Raw genomic sequence first — 20389 nt, forward strand, 5'->3', positions numbered from 1 at the left:
TTTAGACCGAAAAAGCAGATGGTGTGACGTCATGACATTTTAATTTTTTTTTTTGCTCCATTAGGGCTTACCCACACCAGAGACTGACTTCGACGACTAAGCACTGCCGTCCTCTGCCTTCTTCCGGATAAAGACGTCGGGCACAAACAAAATAATAAGAATAAAGAGAAGTGCCGCTTGACCAATCCATACCGAGCTCGGAAAAAAAAATACAGCAGAGGGCGTGGGGTGTTTGGTATGAGTAGGTCTAGCGGCTTTCTCTTTATTCTTAGCATTTTGTCCGTGCCCGACGTCTTTATCCGGAAGACGGCAGAGGACGGTATCACCGGGTCGTCGGAGTCAGTCTCCGGTGTAGGTTAGTCCTAAAAGTGAAATTTGATGGTATGTCGGGGGAAATGAATCTTTTACCCGAAACATCAAAGAAATAAAATGTTTTCTCATTATAAGATTTAATAGAATGAGCAACAACACTTTGACAACACCGTTAAACTGCAAATTCTCGTAATTGGGAACGCAGCCGTGTTTCCCTATATAACAATCCATTCGATGAATTGTCACTAGATTTAGTAAGTCACAACAATGATATCAAATACACGATAAGAATGTATTCTCAACAGGGCTTTTTATCTACGCGGCAACAGCGCCGCGATAGTAGCAGACAATAAAACCGGATCTGTATTTAGCTCTTGATATCAACCCCTTTTCCGGTTTCACGCTGTGTTAAAAAGGGCCGATGGTGTGCCAACTATTTGCAAGTGATTAGAACCAAACATATTTGGCTAATTTTAGTTAATCTTAAGAAAATATTTGCGATATCTTTGGACATTCATTGATATCCATCAGAGAGAGGAGAGGAGAGAGAGAGAGAGAGAGAGAGAGAGAGAGAGAGAGAGAGAGAGAGAGAGAGAGAGAGAGAGGGGGGGGAAGGGCAGAGACCTAGGAAGATAGACCAGAGAAAAATAAATAGAAGTGTGAGGGGAGGCGGGTGGAAGATAAAGAAGAGAAAGAAAGAGAGAGAGAGAGAAAGAGAGAGAGAGGGAGAGAAAGAGAGAGAGAGATAGATAGATAGATAGATAGAGAGAGAGAGAGAGAGAGAGAGAGAGAGAGAGAGAGAGAGGCCCGGGTAGATTGGAGTGATCTCGGCAAAAACTCTCAAACCTGGGACTTTGGGAAGTCATCCTCGAAATCTCAGGGTTGAGGGATTTTGCTAACTTGAGGGTTATTTAAATTAATCGATATTTGAAGGATGAGGCTTTTTGGCAATTTTTTTCTAAAATAGGGTCTTTCCAGCGTCCTGCAGTTATCTGGTATAATATGTTGACTGGGCAGGCAGGTCCACAGACTAGCCACTCTCACTAATCTGTGGGCAAGTCCACTAGGATGACTTGGGATCTAGGTTATCCACGAACTCCATTCATCTCTCCTTCCGACTGTCATGTCGAGAGTTAAGAAGATCGTCTGCTATTTGTGGCTCACCGCCTCAAACCGGTATAAAAATATTTTAAAAAGTGATTTTAAAAAACCCAAGTTATTATTATTGTTATTATTATTATAATTATTATATTATTATTATTATTATTATTATTATTATTATTATTATTATTATTATTATTATTATTATTATTATTATTATTATTATTATTATTAATTATTATTATTATTATTATTATTATATATTATTATATATTATTATTATTATTATTATATTATTATTATTATTATTATTATTATTATTATATTATTATTATTAATATAACAAGGCTATCGGCGGTCCGCGATTGTATACGAATGCGGCAACGAATTTACCGTTTGATTGGACCATCATAATACATAAAATTGCAGTGTGAGACCACTAGAAGCTGTTGCTGCCATGTGCGCTTCATCGGTGGGGTCTTTCTGACTGTCCAACATGTACCCGCTGTGGGCAAGAACCTGAGACGGCAGAGCATCTAGTCGAACGGTGTGTTGTGACGATGCTACCTGGCGGGTTTGCGACGGTGCCGAATGCGGACCAGACTTTGCTGATTGGGTCTATCGTCATAACATAGTAGTGTGAAAACCATAAGAGGCTGCTGCCACGCAAAAGCTCGAGTGTTCCAATGACTCCAAAGGTGATATCAGCCAAGTTGCAATCCTGCTGGAACAGCCAAAGATGAGAGGACTCTCCAAGAACGATCCAACCGACACAGTGCCCTCTTCCTCAGACTGGACACACACTTCCAAGCTCATGATAAACGACTGCCTACGTTTAAAAAAAGCCACACGGTATGTTTCTCTGATATTGCAAATCGCTTTAGATAGAATGGAGATGATGTCACTCAGGTCTTTGTTATTGTTTTCTGCCATCCACTTTTATGAGTAATTCTTACTAAACTGTATTAACCAGACTATAAACGACCAATATTACATATGCTTTTGTGTGTTGGTCCGTTTTGCCTCTGGATGGCAATGCTGTGAGCTTCTTAGTCAAGCGCATATTATCTATAGCTGTAACGAAACGGTGATTGCCACTTTGATATTTTCAAAATTAAAAAAAAAATATGGAGCCAGTATAATGTTTGTGTCCTCGTCTCTCATGTTCAATGTTTACTGGCGAGAGTACACAAACGCGCACACTGGTGAAGAATAGTAGCATTCTCCACACAAACGGGTAACATCTATGGTATAACGGAGCACATCTGATCGGTAATTAGGAGGTCTGACGTTCGATTCTGAATCGAGATAGGCTCGCTGATACTTTGGGATGATTTTTAAACACATATTTCTTGTATTTTTCTTTCTACTTTATCTGGAGCTGTTTCATACACATCTCTTCAAATCTTTATCACCGGAATAGAAAATTAAGAGGGTCGGTTTCGTGCTTTCAATATAGATTAGTGTATAATTCTCTTTTTAAAAACGGTCTGTGGTCAAAAACTGAAAAAGTAGAGCATTTATATAGCGCAATATCCACTAAACGTGCTCAAAGCGCTTTACAAGGGGTCCCTGGCCAGCAGCACGTAACATATTAGAACGAGACATGACGCCTGCTAGGCGATATTACATTTTTCCGACAGAGACAACGCTGTTAACGGCCATGGTCTGTGGTCAAAAACTTACTGTCCTTTGTAAGGCTGTTCGTTATCTAATTTAGTAACGCCAGTATGAACAAAATTTGTTATTTGTTATTATTTTAATATTTAAAATAATATTATGTGACCTTTATGCAATGATTTTATTACGAATATCATTTCTGTATATTTGTTTTTAATTCTCAAAAAAGTATCATGTCGGAGTGACATTGATGTTGAAAACTGAATTTTTAGTAAAACAAAATGAACAAACAAAACAACATACAAAAAAACAAGAACAAAAAAAAACAAAAAACAAATAAATTACTAAACATTTGTGTTAAGTTTATGTTATTGAGTCGAAAGATATACTTTCATGGAGTACATAAACCAAATACTTCATAATATGTATGATCATTTTAATTATTACCACATTTTGACATCCTCTACACTCAGACGTAATACCTCTTTGATGCGGTGAGTCACATATACCTGTAGTGATTTATTTCCCCATGGTCATACAGTAAGAATAATAAATTAAAATTATATCCACTCGATAACCAGAAAGGTAGACACTTTCCCGGCCAACTAACTTGGGTCATCAATGCAACAGGAAGTTAATATTGTTTGTAAACAGGGGCAGGGTTGCCAGTTTGGCATTTTAAATGCCAGATTCCAAAAATCTGGCATTTTTGAAAACCGTTTGGCATTAGAAAAATCATTTGGCATTTGGCATTTTCATTTGGCATTTTCTTTTCTTGTATATTATACTTCAAATGACACCTTTTCTTAATTAAGTTTCATAAGAAACACGAAACAGTAAGTTTTCTTAATTGTCAATAATTATTTAACTGTTTACGTATTTACCTTTCATGTAAATGTATTTCTTTTTCACTCTTAAAATCCAACCGTGGTGTAGTGGTTTAGCACTCCACTTAGTAGTCAGTAGGTAAAAAATTACCCCAACAGGAAATTTAGTATAATTCAAAAAAAAAAAAAAGAAAAGAAAACACGCAAGCCACCAGGATATGATAGTAAATTGTCTATCGAAAGTGAGTAGTTTTCTTAGTGGGGGTGGGAGTCAACAGACTTTGGCATTTTTTTGAGTGTTTTGGCATTTTTTGAGTCTTCCCCTGGCATTTTGTTGAAAAATAATCTGGCAACCCTGAACAGGGGTCGAAACAACACAACTTTTTCCCTACTTGGCTACGACTACGATGGTGCTGATATGCTGTCTTGAATGGAAAAGTAAAATGTAATAGACAAATAGTAGTTACTGTTTCATTAATGCATCCCAGTGCACGTCTCTTTCCCTTCACCAGCTCTGTTCTCGACTTCTCGTGAAATTCACTCTCAGCCATTCAGCAGATCATCCCTTCTCATTTTTCTCGACTCTCCTCACTCCTCTCACTCTGCACTCTGACTGAGATGCTACTGTTGATACTGTCTCTAACTCTAGTGATATTCTGTATTGTCGGGGTGATGAGTTTGGATCCCCTCGTCTTAATGAGCAATTTATATTTTAGCGTCATTGAAGATTCCCAAATTTGATTTTACGCTTTGAATTTGAATGAATGAATAATGGCATAATAGAAATGGAGTTTGACTTTGAAATTTGAAATGAAGAAAGTAAGGCACTTGGACTTTTGATAAAAAACTGATAACTAACTCCAGCTAGGCACACCATATACATTTTTCTATACCACGTATATTACATGGCGGATCTATTTAGCGTTATGCCTTTATGCACTTTTTTGTTGCCTCTGATCATTTGTTCTTTTTCTAAGCGAGATATTCATTTATTTTATTTTTATTATTTTAAAAAAAAATTATATTTATATTGTTTCTAAGCAAGACTTTAAAATTTGCTTTAAAAGTATAAGAATTATTTAACAATATAAAAGTAGGAGGTGTGGTGAATATTACGATTTGCAACTGATTAAAAAGAGGGGGTGAGTCCGGTGAGACATTTTGCCAAGAAAAAAAATGGAACGCACAAGGGAATCAATCAAACATCGTCAATTGTGACAAGCGTCCTGAGACAGTCATCTGACCATTTCAGCCACACTATCCACATGAATGATGACGCATATATAATGTATAAATAGTAGGCTACCACCCTTCGGAACAGTTTGATGTTTGAGTTTGATATTTTACTTTTATTTATATTTAATTAACATTTTAGTATCATTTCAGTATCATTTTTAGTATCATAGTGTAGAAGTGCCTCCCACCCAAAATAGCTATGATCAAAAGATCAGTAGAGAAAGTGTAGTGTAGGCTAGCCCCTGATCACAAGATCAGGTAGGGAAATGCATTAGATCAGTTGTGAACAAGACATTCAGTGACTGGAAAGACTCGGCGACAGGCCAGTGGCCTAATCAAGCGACGTCGATACCTTCTATTCTATTCTATTCTATTCTATTTCTCGTTTCGTTATATAAACGATTTTGTATTCTCAAAAATATATCAATGTTAATAAAAGAGAGAAGTAGAGGAGTAGACATCTGTGAATAACTACAGGCCATTATTGGCAGATCCGTCTGTCCATAATCACCACAGGCCATTAACTCACAGACCTGTCTGTCAATAATCACAGCATAAGTCTGGTACTGTTGAGCTTGCAAGATTTGTTCAATTAAATCACCACAGTAATTACCATCATAACTCACCTTCTTTTTTTTTTTCTTTTTTTTGATCAGGTAATCATACATATATTTTCTTCATTGCTGTATAACCCCAGTTACGGTAATTGTTCATCCTTAGCCATAACAACATCAAAAGGTGTTATTTTGGTAATATCTGTATGTCTCCTACTCTACTACTTGTGCGGCTATGTGGTCTTGTGGTTCGACACTCGCTTTCGGATCGGAAGGTCCTGGGTTCGATCCTCGCTCAGCGCATAGTTGAGTCCTAGGAAAAGACTTTTTACTCACATTCTCTCACCGTACTCAGGTGTAAAATGAGTACTTGACCATTAACAGCGTTGTCTCTGTCCGAAAAAATTGTAATATCGCCTAACAGGCGTCACGTTTCATTCTGCATGTTACTACGTGTTGCCGTTGGTCAGGGACCCTTGTAAAAGTGATTTGAGCACATTTAGTGGATATTGCCCTGTATAAAAGCTCAACAATACTACTTCTACTGCTGAATGGTGAATTTTCAAAACTAAGTGAGCCCAAGTGTTCAGTGGGTTTAAATTTACCAATCAGAGATACAATTCATCAGGAACTTAAAATTTATAAGAAGAATATGTTTTATTATCAGAAAGTTTCAGAAAAAGCAGCACTTTCAGCCTGCATCAAAAACTTCCTTGGAGCTTTTCATTATTTACATCCAAAACAACAGAATAATCGAATATATATATATATATATATATAATATATATATATATATATATATATAATATATATATATATATATATATATATACACACTCTTTAAACAAAATTTGGCATACTTCATATCAATCCCTGTGAAGGAAATTGTGATTGTGATGTAATCTTCACAATACAAAATGTTTGGGGCTATATCATTTTCAAAACTAATAATCTTTTTTTTTTCTTACCAATACTTCAGTTTAAAAAAAGGAAAATGTCTCTGTTTATATTATAATTGTACACACATGCTCGATAATTGTGTAGTGTAAGTAAATATCTAAAATTGTTTTTTCTTTTTTAAATCAATTTCAGGTTTATTCATTTGTGATTCCTTATGAAGTTTTAAGTTATTTACCCTGTCACACCAACAATCATGGAGACTAGTTGTAAAAAACTTGTGAAAGAGAACAACGATTGGAAAGGCGATAGTAATAGCAGCAATCAACCGATACAACCCGGTGGTGACATGATGGATGTGAGAGATAATCGAATGGAAGATGAACATCAAGACGACCCCTTGTCCATCACTGAGATGCCCGACTCCATCTTTCTTCACATTTTTAGCTACCTTCCGTTTTCAAGCATTGGAAATGTGGCCCAAGTTTGTCAGCGATGGTGGCAGATCAGTAATGATGAACTGCTTTGGAAGGAGGTTTTCCTTCGGCATTATAAGCTACCATTTGATATGAAACTTCCTGTAAAGTATGTTCATCCCCCCCCCCCTACAGTGATTTAAAAATTTATTTGAAATAATGCAATGAATATGCGTATCATATTTCTTATTTTTCATTAAGCCCAGTGAACGTTATAGTGCTTCTTCTATTCCTGCTACAAGCCCACTGGAATTAAGTGTCCATTTCATACATTACAATGCACCTGTTAGGAGCCCTTGCCTTTTTAATAACATAACTTAACAAAGTCCTCTCTACCTGATACACAATTTCATCTGAATGCATGTAAATGTCTTGCTCAACGACACAATATCATTATCAATCATCCTGTCACTGACCTTGCCAAATACCATTTCTTTTGTTAAAAAATAAGACACATGACATGCATTACCCACTCTTGAATATAACTCATCGATCAAGTAGAAACAAACAGTACTTTGTATCAGAGAAGAAAACATGAAGAGATAATAACAAAACAAATGATCATGAAGATGATGGAGGTGGTGATGATGATCATTACGACTACGGGGACAATGATGGTAATAATGATGTTGACGAAGATAATGATGATGATGATGACGAAGATGGTGAAGCAGATCATTATGATGAATATATTTGTTGTTTAAAATTAATATTGATTATTGTGATGGTGATGATTAGGATGGCAGTATAGACGATGATACTTCCCCTAGTCCATTTAATAGATCAATAATACTGATAATAATAATAATAATAATAATAATAATAATAATAATAATAATAATAATAAAAATAATAGTAATAATAATAATGGTTACAATGATGAAAATTTCTGTATAATTTCCTATAGTAACTGGATCGATAAAAATGTCAATAATGATGAAATTATAACATTGTTCACTATTGAAAAGAGTCACTGACGTTTGCATAAAAGTAGATTTTCATCTATTGGTACGAATGGCTATTGTACAGTAGCGTCAACCCAATATTAAATGTTTGTAAATTGAAGTCAATGGATGCAAATGATCTGTCTTTTTTTTCCAGCATTCAGTCTGCTCATCACATCTTGAATATTACTCACTGTATTAATGCATTCTGGTTGATTAGTACTGAGCCGATGTAAGGCATATTGTTTATTTTATTTGTTCAACATTTTGATGAATTAAATTTGTTTTTTCTACACAGGGCTGTGTGGTCTTGTGGTATGAAACTCGCTTTCAGATCAGAGGGTCCTGGGTTCGAGGATTGCTCGGCGCATAGATGAGTCCTTGGAAAAGGCTCTTTACTCACATTCTCTCACCGTACTCAGGTGTAAAATGAGTACCTGGTCGTTAACAGCGCTGTCTCTGTCCCAAAAAAAGTTATTGTAATATCGTCTAACAGGCGTCATGTCCTGTCCTACATGTTAAGTGTTGCTGTTGGCCAGGGAGCCCTTGTAAAGTGCTTTGAGCATAATGGATATTGAATTATATTATATACAACCTCAATTATTATCTTTTATTATAACATATGTTTGTTAAGAGTGGGGTTTGTTTTTTTTGGACTACATTCAGTTTTTATGGTCAACTCTGACATTTTACCATGGGTGACAAAGTCCTTGTGTAAGTTTTTTTCTCTTTTCTTAATTTTTTTTTTGGTTTTTTTTTTTTTTGTGCAGATGAAAAAAAAAAAAAACATATAAGGGAAGAGAAATTTTGTTTTTGTTTTTACTCCATTGAATGAATTAACAATTTTGTTTGCTTTTATTTTTATTACTATAAGAGCCAGGTCTTGGAGGTCAGAGTTTGAGCGACTTTATTATCACACCCCCTGTTTGTTGAGTGAGGAGAGGAAGGAGCATCAGGATGAGGTTCTACACGTCAGCTTCTCTCATGACGGGACAATGTTTGCCACCTGTTCAAAAGATGGTTTCTTCAAGGTGACGTCTATTTATAATAATGATGATGGGTGATAATGATAATGATGATGATGATGGTAATATAATAATAATAATTATAGTGATTATGATAATAATAATGATGATGATAATGATAAGAAGAAGAATGATTTTGATAACGATGATGATGATATAATATTAATTAATAAAAAAGATGATAATAGTAATTATAACAGTGATGAATAAATTTGTACAGCCCTTTATCAGATTTACACAGGCACTAGGCATTTTTAATTGGCATAAAGGCTACATTATGTTCATTGTGAATCACTCCCGCTTCCAAGCCCCCATACTTGTGTATGACTACATTATAAACACAAAATTCATTATTTTTTTAAAAACATTTTTTAAACAGGTGTGGGAATGTGGTCAGCCTTGTCGGTTGTTGTTTGAAAAAGACATGATGAGTTCTTTCAGCTGGAAATTCACCCAGTTCTCTCAGTTCAATGAGTCAGACACATGTCTTTTGGTGTCTGGTGTGTACTTCGGAACCCTGAGCACATCAGGGGAAATAGCAGTCTTCAACTTACAAGGTAATTCACCTGTGTACTCTGAAACTGTTACGTTTTGGAACAAGAACTTTACAAAGCATTTGGTGTTCATAGCCCTTCAAAACCATGAGGCCCCTGGAGCCTGAGTTTATCCCAGTTTCTATAGCGTGAAACGGACTATAGCAATTTTTGCTATCCTTTAGATAGGACAATAGGACGCTAGTCTATCGCAAAGTACTTTCTGTCAGCTCTAACTGACCCAGCTACCCAATCACTGCTGGGTGGACAGGGGGGGTCAGGAAACAATCTCGACTGTACCTGGGATCAATCTCAGTCCCTTTGCATGTGAAGGGAATGCTCTACCAACTGAGCTATCAGGACCCCCCTCCCCCTGGTGCCCATTGGCAACTGACAAAAACATAAAGACTTCTTCAATCAAGACAAGTAGTAAAGGAGAATTCTATTCATGTTACATCAGTTTTATATGCTAAAAAGGGAATGATTATTCTAAGTAAAATGGGCGTTAATTATAAAGTTTAAGAGGGATCTCACTCCCACAAATAATCTATCGTCATGCATTCCGGATTATCTTTCTTCAGACAAAGTGTTGGTAGGATAATCAATAATGAACAAAGATGAATATAACAGATTAAAACAAAGAACAAAATACCAACCATGGACCGTTTTGGGTTCAAACCTTTATTCGGCCAACAGTAAAAATATGTAAATTTTCCGACAATTGTCAGATTTCCGACAGGACGATTTTGCTCGATATATTCCGTTAAGTGCTGATATTTTTTAAGTTAATTAATCCATTTTTTGTCCTGTTGGTCTATTTTCTCGTGTTCAAAGAGTTCTGACAATTTTTTTACCAAACCATTTACAGGCCTGATAAATACATCACACTTAAAATCCAGAAAAATGTCAAAGAAGTATTTGGCATGTCTTGTCCTCAAGTAATAGGATCTCTAAATTATACAAACATTGAAACTGAAAGAGAGAGAAAAAAATTGAACATTAACTGTGCATCAGAATTTGGTATTTTGTTCCTTTTGTGAAGCTGCTGTCTTCATTTTTGTTCATTACCATTTACTGTCCACAGCATCTAGGAGCTTCGTATATCACTTTGACGTTGGTTAACCAGTATCATTAAAGCCAAAGAGCTGAACAAGTGTGTATGAAAGGTGCAAGACAAAGCAAGAAAAAAAAAAAATCAGTTGACCTAGACCTTCCCAGTCTATGTCAACGGATTTTTTTGGGGATGTTTTTTTTTTCTTTTCTTTTTCTTTCTTGATTTGTCTGGCACCTTTCATACACACTTGTTCAGATCTTTATCTTACACCCGTGCCTGCTCCTTAATTTCTTAACTCATTCAATCCTAGAGATTTTTGCTACTTTTCAAAATTGGAAAAAATGTATTAAAAATGAGCACGTACATAGATAGTTTTATTCAACTACCATTAACATGTAAAAACTAAGAACATTAGCTTTGATACTACTCCTATAATTTGTCTCAGAAAAATGTAATAATTAGGCATGGGGTAAAGGTAACCCCGGGTATACTACGGATATAGTCGGTGTTAGGGTTGAGTGAGTTAATTTGATATCATTAAAGCCATATTGTAATAATATTATTTCCATAGGTTTTGCTTAGTTTTCTATTAATTTTGACAGCTGGTTTTTAATTTTTCCAACAGATGATTTCAACATGCAGTGCAGAGTGACCAACAAGCCTTACGATGTATTTGGTGCCTGGTACGATAATGACCATCTTTTGTCAGGAACTCTTTACTGGACTGGCGATTTCAATTCTGTGTCTGCTGTCTGGCTCAGCAAGGTACATTAAATACAAAATAAATACATAAAATAAATAAAATTCCCTTTATTCGTCCCCAAGGTGAAATTTGTCTTTAGGGTCTATTCCAAGGGAAGACTGGAATAACTCAGGCATCAGCAGCAGTGCAGTGCCGCAAAGTGAACTAGGGCTAGGTGACTTGCTCAAGGGCACACAACGCAGCGGCGGGTGATCGAACTCGTTACCTTTTGGGTACGAAGCAAAGACCGTAGTGCTGAGCCATGCTGCCCCTGCCATGCTGGGTCATTACTCCCTTTTAAGGTGTCCCAATTGCTCAGTTGGTTGAACTTTTGTTTCATAAACAATCTGTCTGTTATTAGTACTAGCAATAGTCATATATTTTTCTGACCACTTTATCCACCCTGGGGGTCCAGATAACTCAGTTGGTAGAGCACTCGCTTCACAAGCAAAGGGACTGAGATTAATCCTGGATGATGTCAACATTTTTTTTTTCTGATCCCTCTTTCCAGTAATTGGGTAGTTAGATTTGGATACTTTGCGACAGACTAGCATCCTATCCAAAGGGTAACAAGCAATTGTCTGTGTCGTAGAAGCTGGGATAAAACTCCGGCTCCATTGGTCTAATGGCTCTGAAGGAGTACTTGTTCATCCTGCAGTGATTGTACCTTGGCCTATTAAGTGAAGTTGAAAAATAATGATAGATTAGTGTCCTATCCAAAGAGCAGCAAGCGATTAATCTTACGCCTTTTGGTTGTGAAAAACTACATTGCTAACCCATCAACACTGATAGTGAATATATTATTTCAAGACATTTTTAATGCCATTATTTGTCTTTCTAAGAAAGTTTTCAAATTTACACGAAACTGTTATCACCAAGAAAGCATTAACAGTGTCCAACTCAGGCTTCGGGGATGCTCAAGTCGTGCCATTATTTTTTGCTATTTCGGTGAAAAGGTAGATTTGTTGTCAGGTTAAATATGACCAAACATTGCAGTTAATGAGTCGTACAAAAAGTATAGTAACAAAAAAAAAAAAACAGAAAGAGATTGTTATAATTATAATTTTAAAAAAGCGGATGTCTCATTTAGAGAAAAAATTGTTGAGGCTGACTTTTGATACCCTGGTTAACCAAAATAAATGCAATGAATAAATATATAATTTGAGTAGTATGAAATACTCATTATGGGGCTCTCTGTCCTGAAATGGAGATAAAAATGAAGTAAAAATCTTATTTAAAAAAAATAATTATTGAATAGGGGATGACATCAAGACAAACCTCTTTGGCATAAAGAAAAAAACCCCCAAAAAACCGCATTTTTCACTTAATCTGAATTAACAACCATCATCATCTTGGCATCACCTTCCATTTCATAAATGTTATCATGCTTTGATGCCATATGTGCCACTCGACATGAAGGAGATAGATTGCTGGGAATAAAACTTTTTTTCCAGATTTGTTAAGACTACTCTTGTTGCCTGTCACAAAGCAAGATAATATCCAGCCCTTTAATGGGTTATGTGGTTCTATAGATATAAGTATATAAGGGACAGCTTTTTGTGTGCTCTTATTTTTAAATTTTGTGTTTAAATTCTTTCCAAGGCCTCACAAGAAGTGGAATCCGAGATGGAATCAGTCAGTATGGTTTTGTATCGATTTGAGAACAAGAACTCGAGCTCAATTCGACTCCTCCATGTTGCTGAGGTAATCATTTACATTTTTAAAAAATAAAAATAAAACAACGTGAGCTTTTATACAGTCCGATACCCACTAAATGTGTTCAAAGTGCTTTACAACAACAACACTTAACATGTTGAATGAGACATTCACTTGAGAGATTTCTTTTTTTTTTTTTATTCAAATCATAATTATCATTATTGTTAGATAACATCTGATAACTTTTTGTGGAATTATGTTTTTTGGGTTATTAAAAAAAATGCTATTTGCTTAGGTAAAAACAAACAATCAAAATAAACCCCAAGAAATCAAGCAATAAGTAATAAAATAAATGAAAAAGTCCTTATTGTTAAAAAATATTTGTCCTGTGTTTTTACAAATATTTATTTTTTAAGGTTTATTTTTGTTGTTTTTTTTAATGGACGCTATTTTTTAAAGGCTTCGAACAACTTTTTTCTATTCTTTCCCCGACTTTATTGCATTCTTTAATACGTTTTGTTATAGGTCGAACGTGCCGAGGAAGACGATAGTGACATGGAGAAAAATAGCTGGATGGATCATAGCCCTAGTCCTTGTCAGCTGCTGCCATCTGCATCAGTGGATCAAGGGGAGTGTAATCTCCCTTCATCCTTATCCTCTACGTTCATGTCAACTTTTATGGATGCTTATGCAGGAAGAGGAATCAATGTTGCAAATGGCTACCCTGAGAGAGCTTCAGGTTTGTAATGAATATTCAAATTTAGATTTTATAGATATTATGGATAATTATCTGCAACACCTATAAATTATTCCTTCAGTTGAGTGTTAAACTGTCTTTAAGAGCTTAGAGCTAATGATCACAAACAAATAATATGATTATTAAAAAGGCTCATACAAAATTTTCTCTGCTGATTTTAATGTGTCCAATAGATTGCTAAATTTCTCTGATGATTTTATTGTGTCCAATAGATTGCAAACTTTTTCTTGTGATCTTAATGTGTCCAATAGATTGCACATTTTTCCTGGTGTGTTTAATGTGTCCAATAGATTGCACAATTTCTCTGGCGATTTAAATGTGCCCAATAGATTACAAATTTTATCTTATGATTTTAATGTGCCCAATAGATTACAAATTTTTCCTTGTGATTTTAATGTGTCCAATAGATTGCACATTTTTCCTGGTGTGTTTATTGTGTCTGATAGATTGCTTGAGAGTGTTAATAACTCATTTTCCATCTGGATATGACTAAGCAGGTTTTGAATGTCACCTCCTCAAGTGATTTTACAGCTGAACTAAAACTGCTCAAACACTACCCTGTGCGATCTAAGTGTTTAATTCACGTTCCATTTGTAGTGATCTATTGACCTTAAAAAAATTTAGTTTTATATAGCGCAATATACACTGAATGTGCTCAAAGCGCTTTACAAGGGGTCCCTGGTCAACAGCAACATTTAACATGTAGGACGAGACATGCCGCTTGTTAGGCGATATTACAATTTTTTCGGACAAAGACAACGCTGTTACCGGCCAGGTACTCATTTTACACCTGAGTATGGTGAGAGAATGTGAGTTAAGAGCCACAAGACCACATAGCCTTGTGTTATGATGCTTGCCTTCTGATATGTAGATCCCTTGTCTGAAGTCCAAAAAGCAGTCCTTCAGTGCCATTAGACCAGTCATGTACCCAGAGTTGATCTCGGTTTCTAGAGCACAAAATAGACAATAGCTTTTGATTCCTACCCTTTGGATAGATATGATGCTAGTCTATTGCAAAGTAATGACAAGAAAAGAAGTGAGTAGGAAAGTACCAGAAGACAACAGAGAATAAAAACTTCGCAGCAGCGATGAGGGCTCGAACCTGCGACCTTACTGGTACGACAACTCCGCCTGGCCAGGGAGATCTTCTTGAGGTCACAGGTTCAACACACGCAAACTCAGCGAAGTTAGTTGGCCAGCATTTAAGCTTAATAGCCAATATTCTCAATACAAGCATGTAACATCGAAATGATTGAGACATTGGGTATTTGGGGTGAATTTTAATTCAGAAAAGTGAGTGGAACAGGCACTTATGTTGATAATAACAAGAAATGAAGTAAGTAGGAAAGTGCCAGAAGACAACAGCTAGTGACTCCTTGAGAATGTTTAGTGGTCATTGCGCTATATTTAATGCTCAAGTTTGTTTTTGAATTTTTATGTGGTGAGCCTTGTTTTTTTGTTTAGTAGTCCTTGGTCCTTGTAAAGCACTTAAAGCTCATGTAAATAGATATTGCACTACGTGTATATTAAGAAGCTAATGTTTTGATTTTCTTTTTATGAGAAACAATAAGAATAGTACCTAATTTTCTTTTTCAATCCCTCAGGCTGTGATCCGAGTATGTTAGACAAACTGTTGAAGAAGAACATTGCTGAGAATGAATTTGATTTGGAGAATGAAGACGACACGGATTATGAGGAAAATGGAGGAGAAAATGAAGACGAAATGAACCTGACAAGAAAGAATAATTGTCATCACAATAATACCAATCGTCAAAATGAAGAGGACGGGTTCAATGCAAAAGGACAAGATAACTTTGTTTGTGATAGTGTTTGTGTGTGGCCCAATTCTGATCATCAAGATCATTTCAGTGATTTGGGGGAAAATTTTACAGGAAATGGAAAGGAAAAACTTGATGATTCTGCGACAGATGGTGGTTCTTTTAATTCTAATTCTAATTTAAACCCTTTCAGGGAATCACCACCTTCTTTTTTTTCAGTAGGATCAAACTATGGGAATTGGCAGACAGGTAGCAGTAGCAGCAGTCAGTCATTTTCATGTGAACAAGCACATAGTGATCATTTCCGTGATACATTGAAGTGCTTAGAAGAGTTTGATAAGGTTTCTGATTCAGTAAAATTCCAAAACTCCAAGTGCAGAGTTGATCAGAGTAGCAGTGATAGAAGTACAAATAGCAGTGATAGAAGTACAAATAGCAGTGATAGAAGTACAAATAGCAGTGATGGAGGGGAAAGTGCTGGTAATTGCAGTTGTAGCAGTTCATCTAGAGAATTGTCTGGAGGGTTTGGTGCCCTCGGAATCAATAATTCCAATTTCGTGAGTCAGTCGTGCGATTGTGACGATTGCCCAATGGAGGACGATGAACATGAAATAAGCATGTTAAATTTTGACAATGACACAGCATCAAATGCGCAGTTCACATTGCCTTCACCATCCAAATTTTGCTCATTTTGTGATTCTTTGGATTTCTCTGGGGACAAGGAGAACAAGATTTGTCAGAAGTGTGGTGGTGAAATGACGATGTGTCAAGGTCATCGTGATGTTATTTCCTATCCTAATTCTAGCCATGGTGAATCAATTAAAAATCTAAACGATAGAGACAAGAAAAGTGATGGTAATAGATTGCCCGATGATTGTAAAGACATTTGTGATAGTTTATATTTAAATAATTCTGGTGTTGGCCCTGCAAATTGCCATGGTGTTATTCATAAAAAGCCTTTGAATTCTGATGATGTCAGGATCTTTGACGAGTCTCTCTCCGATCAGAGAGGTTTAGTGAACGATAGTGATATTTCATGTGATATAACTTCTTATAACAAAATATATGCAAACTCTTCTAACAGAGACATTAGTATAATTGATAATGATAACAATGGCCAAGGGAAATTTCCTGACGATGAGACAGTTTGTAATCTCCCTCCACACAGCTTAGTCGCTGAAGAAGGTGAAATGGAAAAATCATCAATTTCAGCGTGCTCTACTAATAAGACAATGGACAATGCTGCCACTCAGACTGAGGCAAACTGCGGCAGTCTGAATAGCTCCATACATTCATCAATGGCTCACATGGCTCACTCGATGAGCCACAGCTCAAGCTTGTCCCGAGAAGCTGCGCCGCGTCGTGCGACGGACAAGCTACTTATTTACACTTGGGGGTCAGAGACTTACATACCACACAAGATTGGAATCAAGCGCATCAAAAGATCAGATTTCTGCAAGGTAAGAATGTGTCAAGCATTGTATCCATAGAACAGTGAACCAGGGTTTGTGGGTTTTTTTCAACTTAATTGATCTGAGACTTAATCGTTTTCACGGACAATGAGAGGGATAAAACTCTTACTTTAATGTGGATTGATTTACATCGATATTACTTCTTCTTCTTCTTCTTCTTCTTCTTTTTCTTCTTCTTTTCCTTCATTATCTTCTTCTTCTTCTTCTTTTTTTTTCTTCTTCTTCTTCTTCTTCTTCTTCTTCTTCTTCTTCTTCTTCTTCTTCTTCTTCTTCTTCTTCTTCTTCTTCTTCTTCTTCTTCTTCTTCTTCTACTTCTTGCTACTCCTCCTCCTCCTCTATCTCCTCCTCCATCTCCTCTTCCTCCTACTCTGCTTTCTCCATCTTCCATTCATTTAGTAAATCATTTTTTCTATTAACAATACTCTCTTTTCTTCCGACAGGGGGAGGTTAAAGCCAGGCAATCGTCCATGTTGTTGCCAGATGTGATGGAAAATCTCCAAAACCTGTCAGAGGACAGACGCGACTTGCCAGATGTCTCCATAGACATGCACGGGCACATCGTGGGGCTCAGCCTTTCTCCAGATGACAGGTTGGTATTTTGGTGTGTTCTTTTTTTTTTTTTCTTCTTTGTTTTTCACAAATTGTTTGCTTTCCTTTGCCTTTTTATTTCCATCATCATTCTTATCGTCATCAGTATCATCATTAATATCATTATCATCATCATCATTATCATCATCATCATCATTATCATCATCATCATCATCAATTCATCAAAAAAAAAAAAAGTAAATAAGGATTGTAAACTGGAGAGAACATCCCTGCTATTGGAGATTTTTCATTTGAATAAACTTTTTCTCCTCATAAATAACTCAAAATGGTCACTTAAATAACACATTTTTGTTTATTTTTGGGTATGAAGAGTAAGAGAGTTCATGAAAGTTTAAAAAATTATGGGATAGACCACTTGTTGTTTACACCTTCCAATTTTGTATGCGTTTTTACAAGGTGCTTATTTATTTATTTATTTATCTCTTAATTTATTTATTTGTTTATTATTTATTTATTTTATTATTTATTTATTTTATTATTTATTAATTATTATATATTGTTTTATTATTTATTGTATTTATTTATTATTTATTTATATCTATTATTTATACCATCCAGATATCTCTATGTCAACTGCCGAGCATGGCCTCAAAACTATATTATCTCTGACCCACAAATATCACCTCCCCTGGCGCAGGAAGTGGAAATCTTCACCATTGACCTCAGAACATTCCAGTTTGTTGGTCCCGTGTTACGATCACACAAGGCCTATACACACAGCGATGAATGTTTCTTTCTCAATCTGGATGTGTCAGACGATTATGTCGTAAGGTCAGTGTAACGTCATCGTGACAAATTAGAGAGCAGCCACTGATATAATTTAAAAATCTGAAACGGTGTTTTATGAAAACAGTGTCAGACAAAAAGCAGAATGAAAAACACAAGAAAAATATCACTCCAAATAATTTTTTTTATTTTTTTAAATTGAGCTTTTATATACCGTAATCTCCACAGAATGTGCTTAAAGCGCTTTACAAAGGGTCCCTGGCCAGCAGCAACATTTAACATGTAGGACGGGACATGACGGCTGTTAGGCGATATTACTTTTTTTCAGACACAGAGACCACGCTGTTAACGGCCAGGTACTCATTTTACATCTGAGTACAGTGAGAGAATGTGAGTAAAGAGCCTTTTCCAAGGACTCAACTATGCGCAGAGCGAGGCTCGAACCCAGGATCTTCTGATCCAAAAGCGAGTGTCATACCACTAGACCACATAGTCGCAAATAATATGAAATAATCTGAAATTTTTGGGGGTGAATTTTTTTTCTAATAGTATTTTTCTTTCGGCTTTGTTTGGCACTGTTTCATGCACCTCTTTTCAGAATTTTGGAGGTTATTATAATAATAATGCTATTGTCATTGAAAAGATGGTAGTAAGAGCTCTCTTCTGATATAAATGTGACCCAGCGACTTGGTATTGCGTTGGATTGAACTCGATGCCTACTGTGAATTTAATTTGAAAATGATCTGACAAAGAAAATTTTAAGGTGGAGGAGCAGGAGGAAGAGGAGGAGTGGGAATGGAAAGTGGTTAGAAACGAGAGCTTGCGTTGTAGAGGTTGAGCATAATGTCCAAAATGAAGAATACTCATAAGAAAAAACAAAACATTATCATCATCATTATAATTATTATTATTATTATTTTTATTATTATTATTATTATTATTTTTATTATTATTATTATTATTATTATTATTATTATTATTATATATTATTATTATTATTATTATTGTTATTATTATTATTATTATTATTATTATTATTATTATTATTATTATTATTATTATTATTATTATTATTATTAATATTATTATTATTACTATCATTATTATTGCTTTAATAATTCCAGTGGAGCTGAAGACAGGAAAGGCTACATCTGGGACAGACATTACGGCATCTGTCTGGGACAGTTTGAACACAGGAATGTCGTCAATTGTATGGCTATCTGTCCCTCAGACCCTGAGGTTGCGGTCAGCGTGAGCGACGATAACACCTTCAAAGTGTGGATGTCTCGGAGGAGGTTGAAGCAGGTGGAAACCAAGGGAATGTCTTCTTCAAACAGTCTTGACACATAGAAACAGTTTTGCGTCGGAAAGTTTTGATTGAAAGCATTTTTTTTTCAGCATATTGATAATGCTTTGTACATCAGGTATATATGTGATATATATATATGATATATAGCCGATAATTAACGAGTGTCTTTTATTACAGTTTTTATTTTACGAGTTCTATTAAAACTCGTATTGATTCAATTTTCAATGAGCTTCAATAAAAGGTTGTAATATAACAAGTGGCTCAGTGGTACAGTCTTTGCTTCGTAGCGGGTGGTTGGATGGGAGCATCACCCTTGAATCATATACCTATGATGTTCGCATGGGTGTACGATCCGATAGTGATGTCGTTTCTTCTTCTCTTTACTAGCCTATCCTGCTTCTTTGGTTTGTGATTGTATTTTTGACAGGGGATATTTTTTTTTTCTGTAAATCTTCTGCCTGTTTGTTCTTGGTTATTTATAATTTAGCTTATGATATCTTTAGGTTATGATTTTGATTTACATTTGTACTATTTTTGTTAGATTGCTTGTTTTTTTGTTTCAGCGGTCTCTCATATAACCTCAATTGTGTTGGAAGAGACCTAAAGCAACAAACAAACAAAAAAATTTGCTTCGTACCTGAAAGTACAGAGTTTGAATTAGTGAATACCCGCTGCTCTGTGTGGCCTTGAGCAAGTCACCTTGCCCTAGCTCAGTTTGCAGCGCTGCACTGCAGCTAGCGCCTGGGTTATTCCAGACTTCC

At 35.7% G+C, this 20389-nt stretch overlaps 2 protein-coding genes across 4 annotated transcripts in view; one reads left to right on the forward strand and one right to left on the reverse strand.

The window, feature by feature from the left end:
- Positions 1-20389, reverse strand: part of LOC144979584 (uncharacterized) — a 124689-nt gene that overhangs the window by 41645 nt on the left and 62655 nt on the right. The gene's annotated exons all lie outside the window — the stretch shown is intronic.
- LOC144979583 (uncharacterized) lies at positions 4209-19881 on the forward strand. 3 transcript variants are annotated; one of them, XM_078926337.1, is made up of 12 exons: positions 4209-4305; positions 6743-7132; positions 8842-8998; positions 9372-9549; positions 11205-11344; positions 12924-13025; positions 13503-13716; positions 15339-15938; positions 15981-16972; positions 17425-17573; positions 18152-18364; positions 19444-19881. In XM_078926337.1, the coding sequence occupies exons 2-12, from the start codon at positions 6804-6806 to the stop codon at positions 19667-19669; spliced, it is 3300 nt and encodes a 1099-aa protein (XP_078782463.1). In that variant the 5' UTR covers positions 4209-4305; positions 6743-6803; the 3' UTR covers positions 19670-19881. The 3 variants fall into 3 exon arrangements, with proteins under 3 accessions (XP_078782463.1, XP_078782462.1, XP_078782464.1); XM_078926336.1 differs by having other exon boundaries at positions 15339-16972; XM_078926338.1 differs by having other exon boundaries at positions 15339-16972; positions 18231-18364; positions 19444-19579.

This window comes from Berghia stephanieae, chromosome 9, assembly GCF_034508935.2.
Source record: "Berghia stephanieae isolate SIO BIC M18660-M18661 chromosome 9, UCSD_Bste_1.3, whole genome shotgun sequence".
In the NCBI taxonomy this organism is placed as follows: domain Eukaryota; kingdom Metazoa; phylum Mollusca; class Gastropoda; order Nudibranchia; family Aeolidiidae; genus Berghia; species Berghia stephanieae.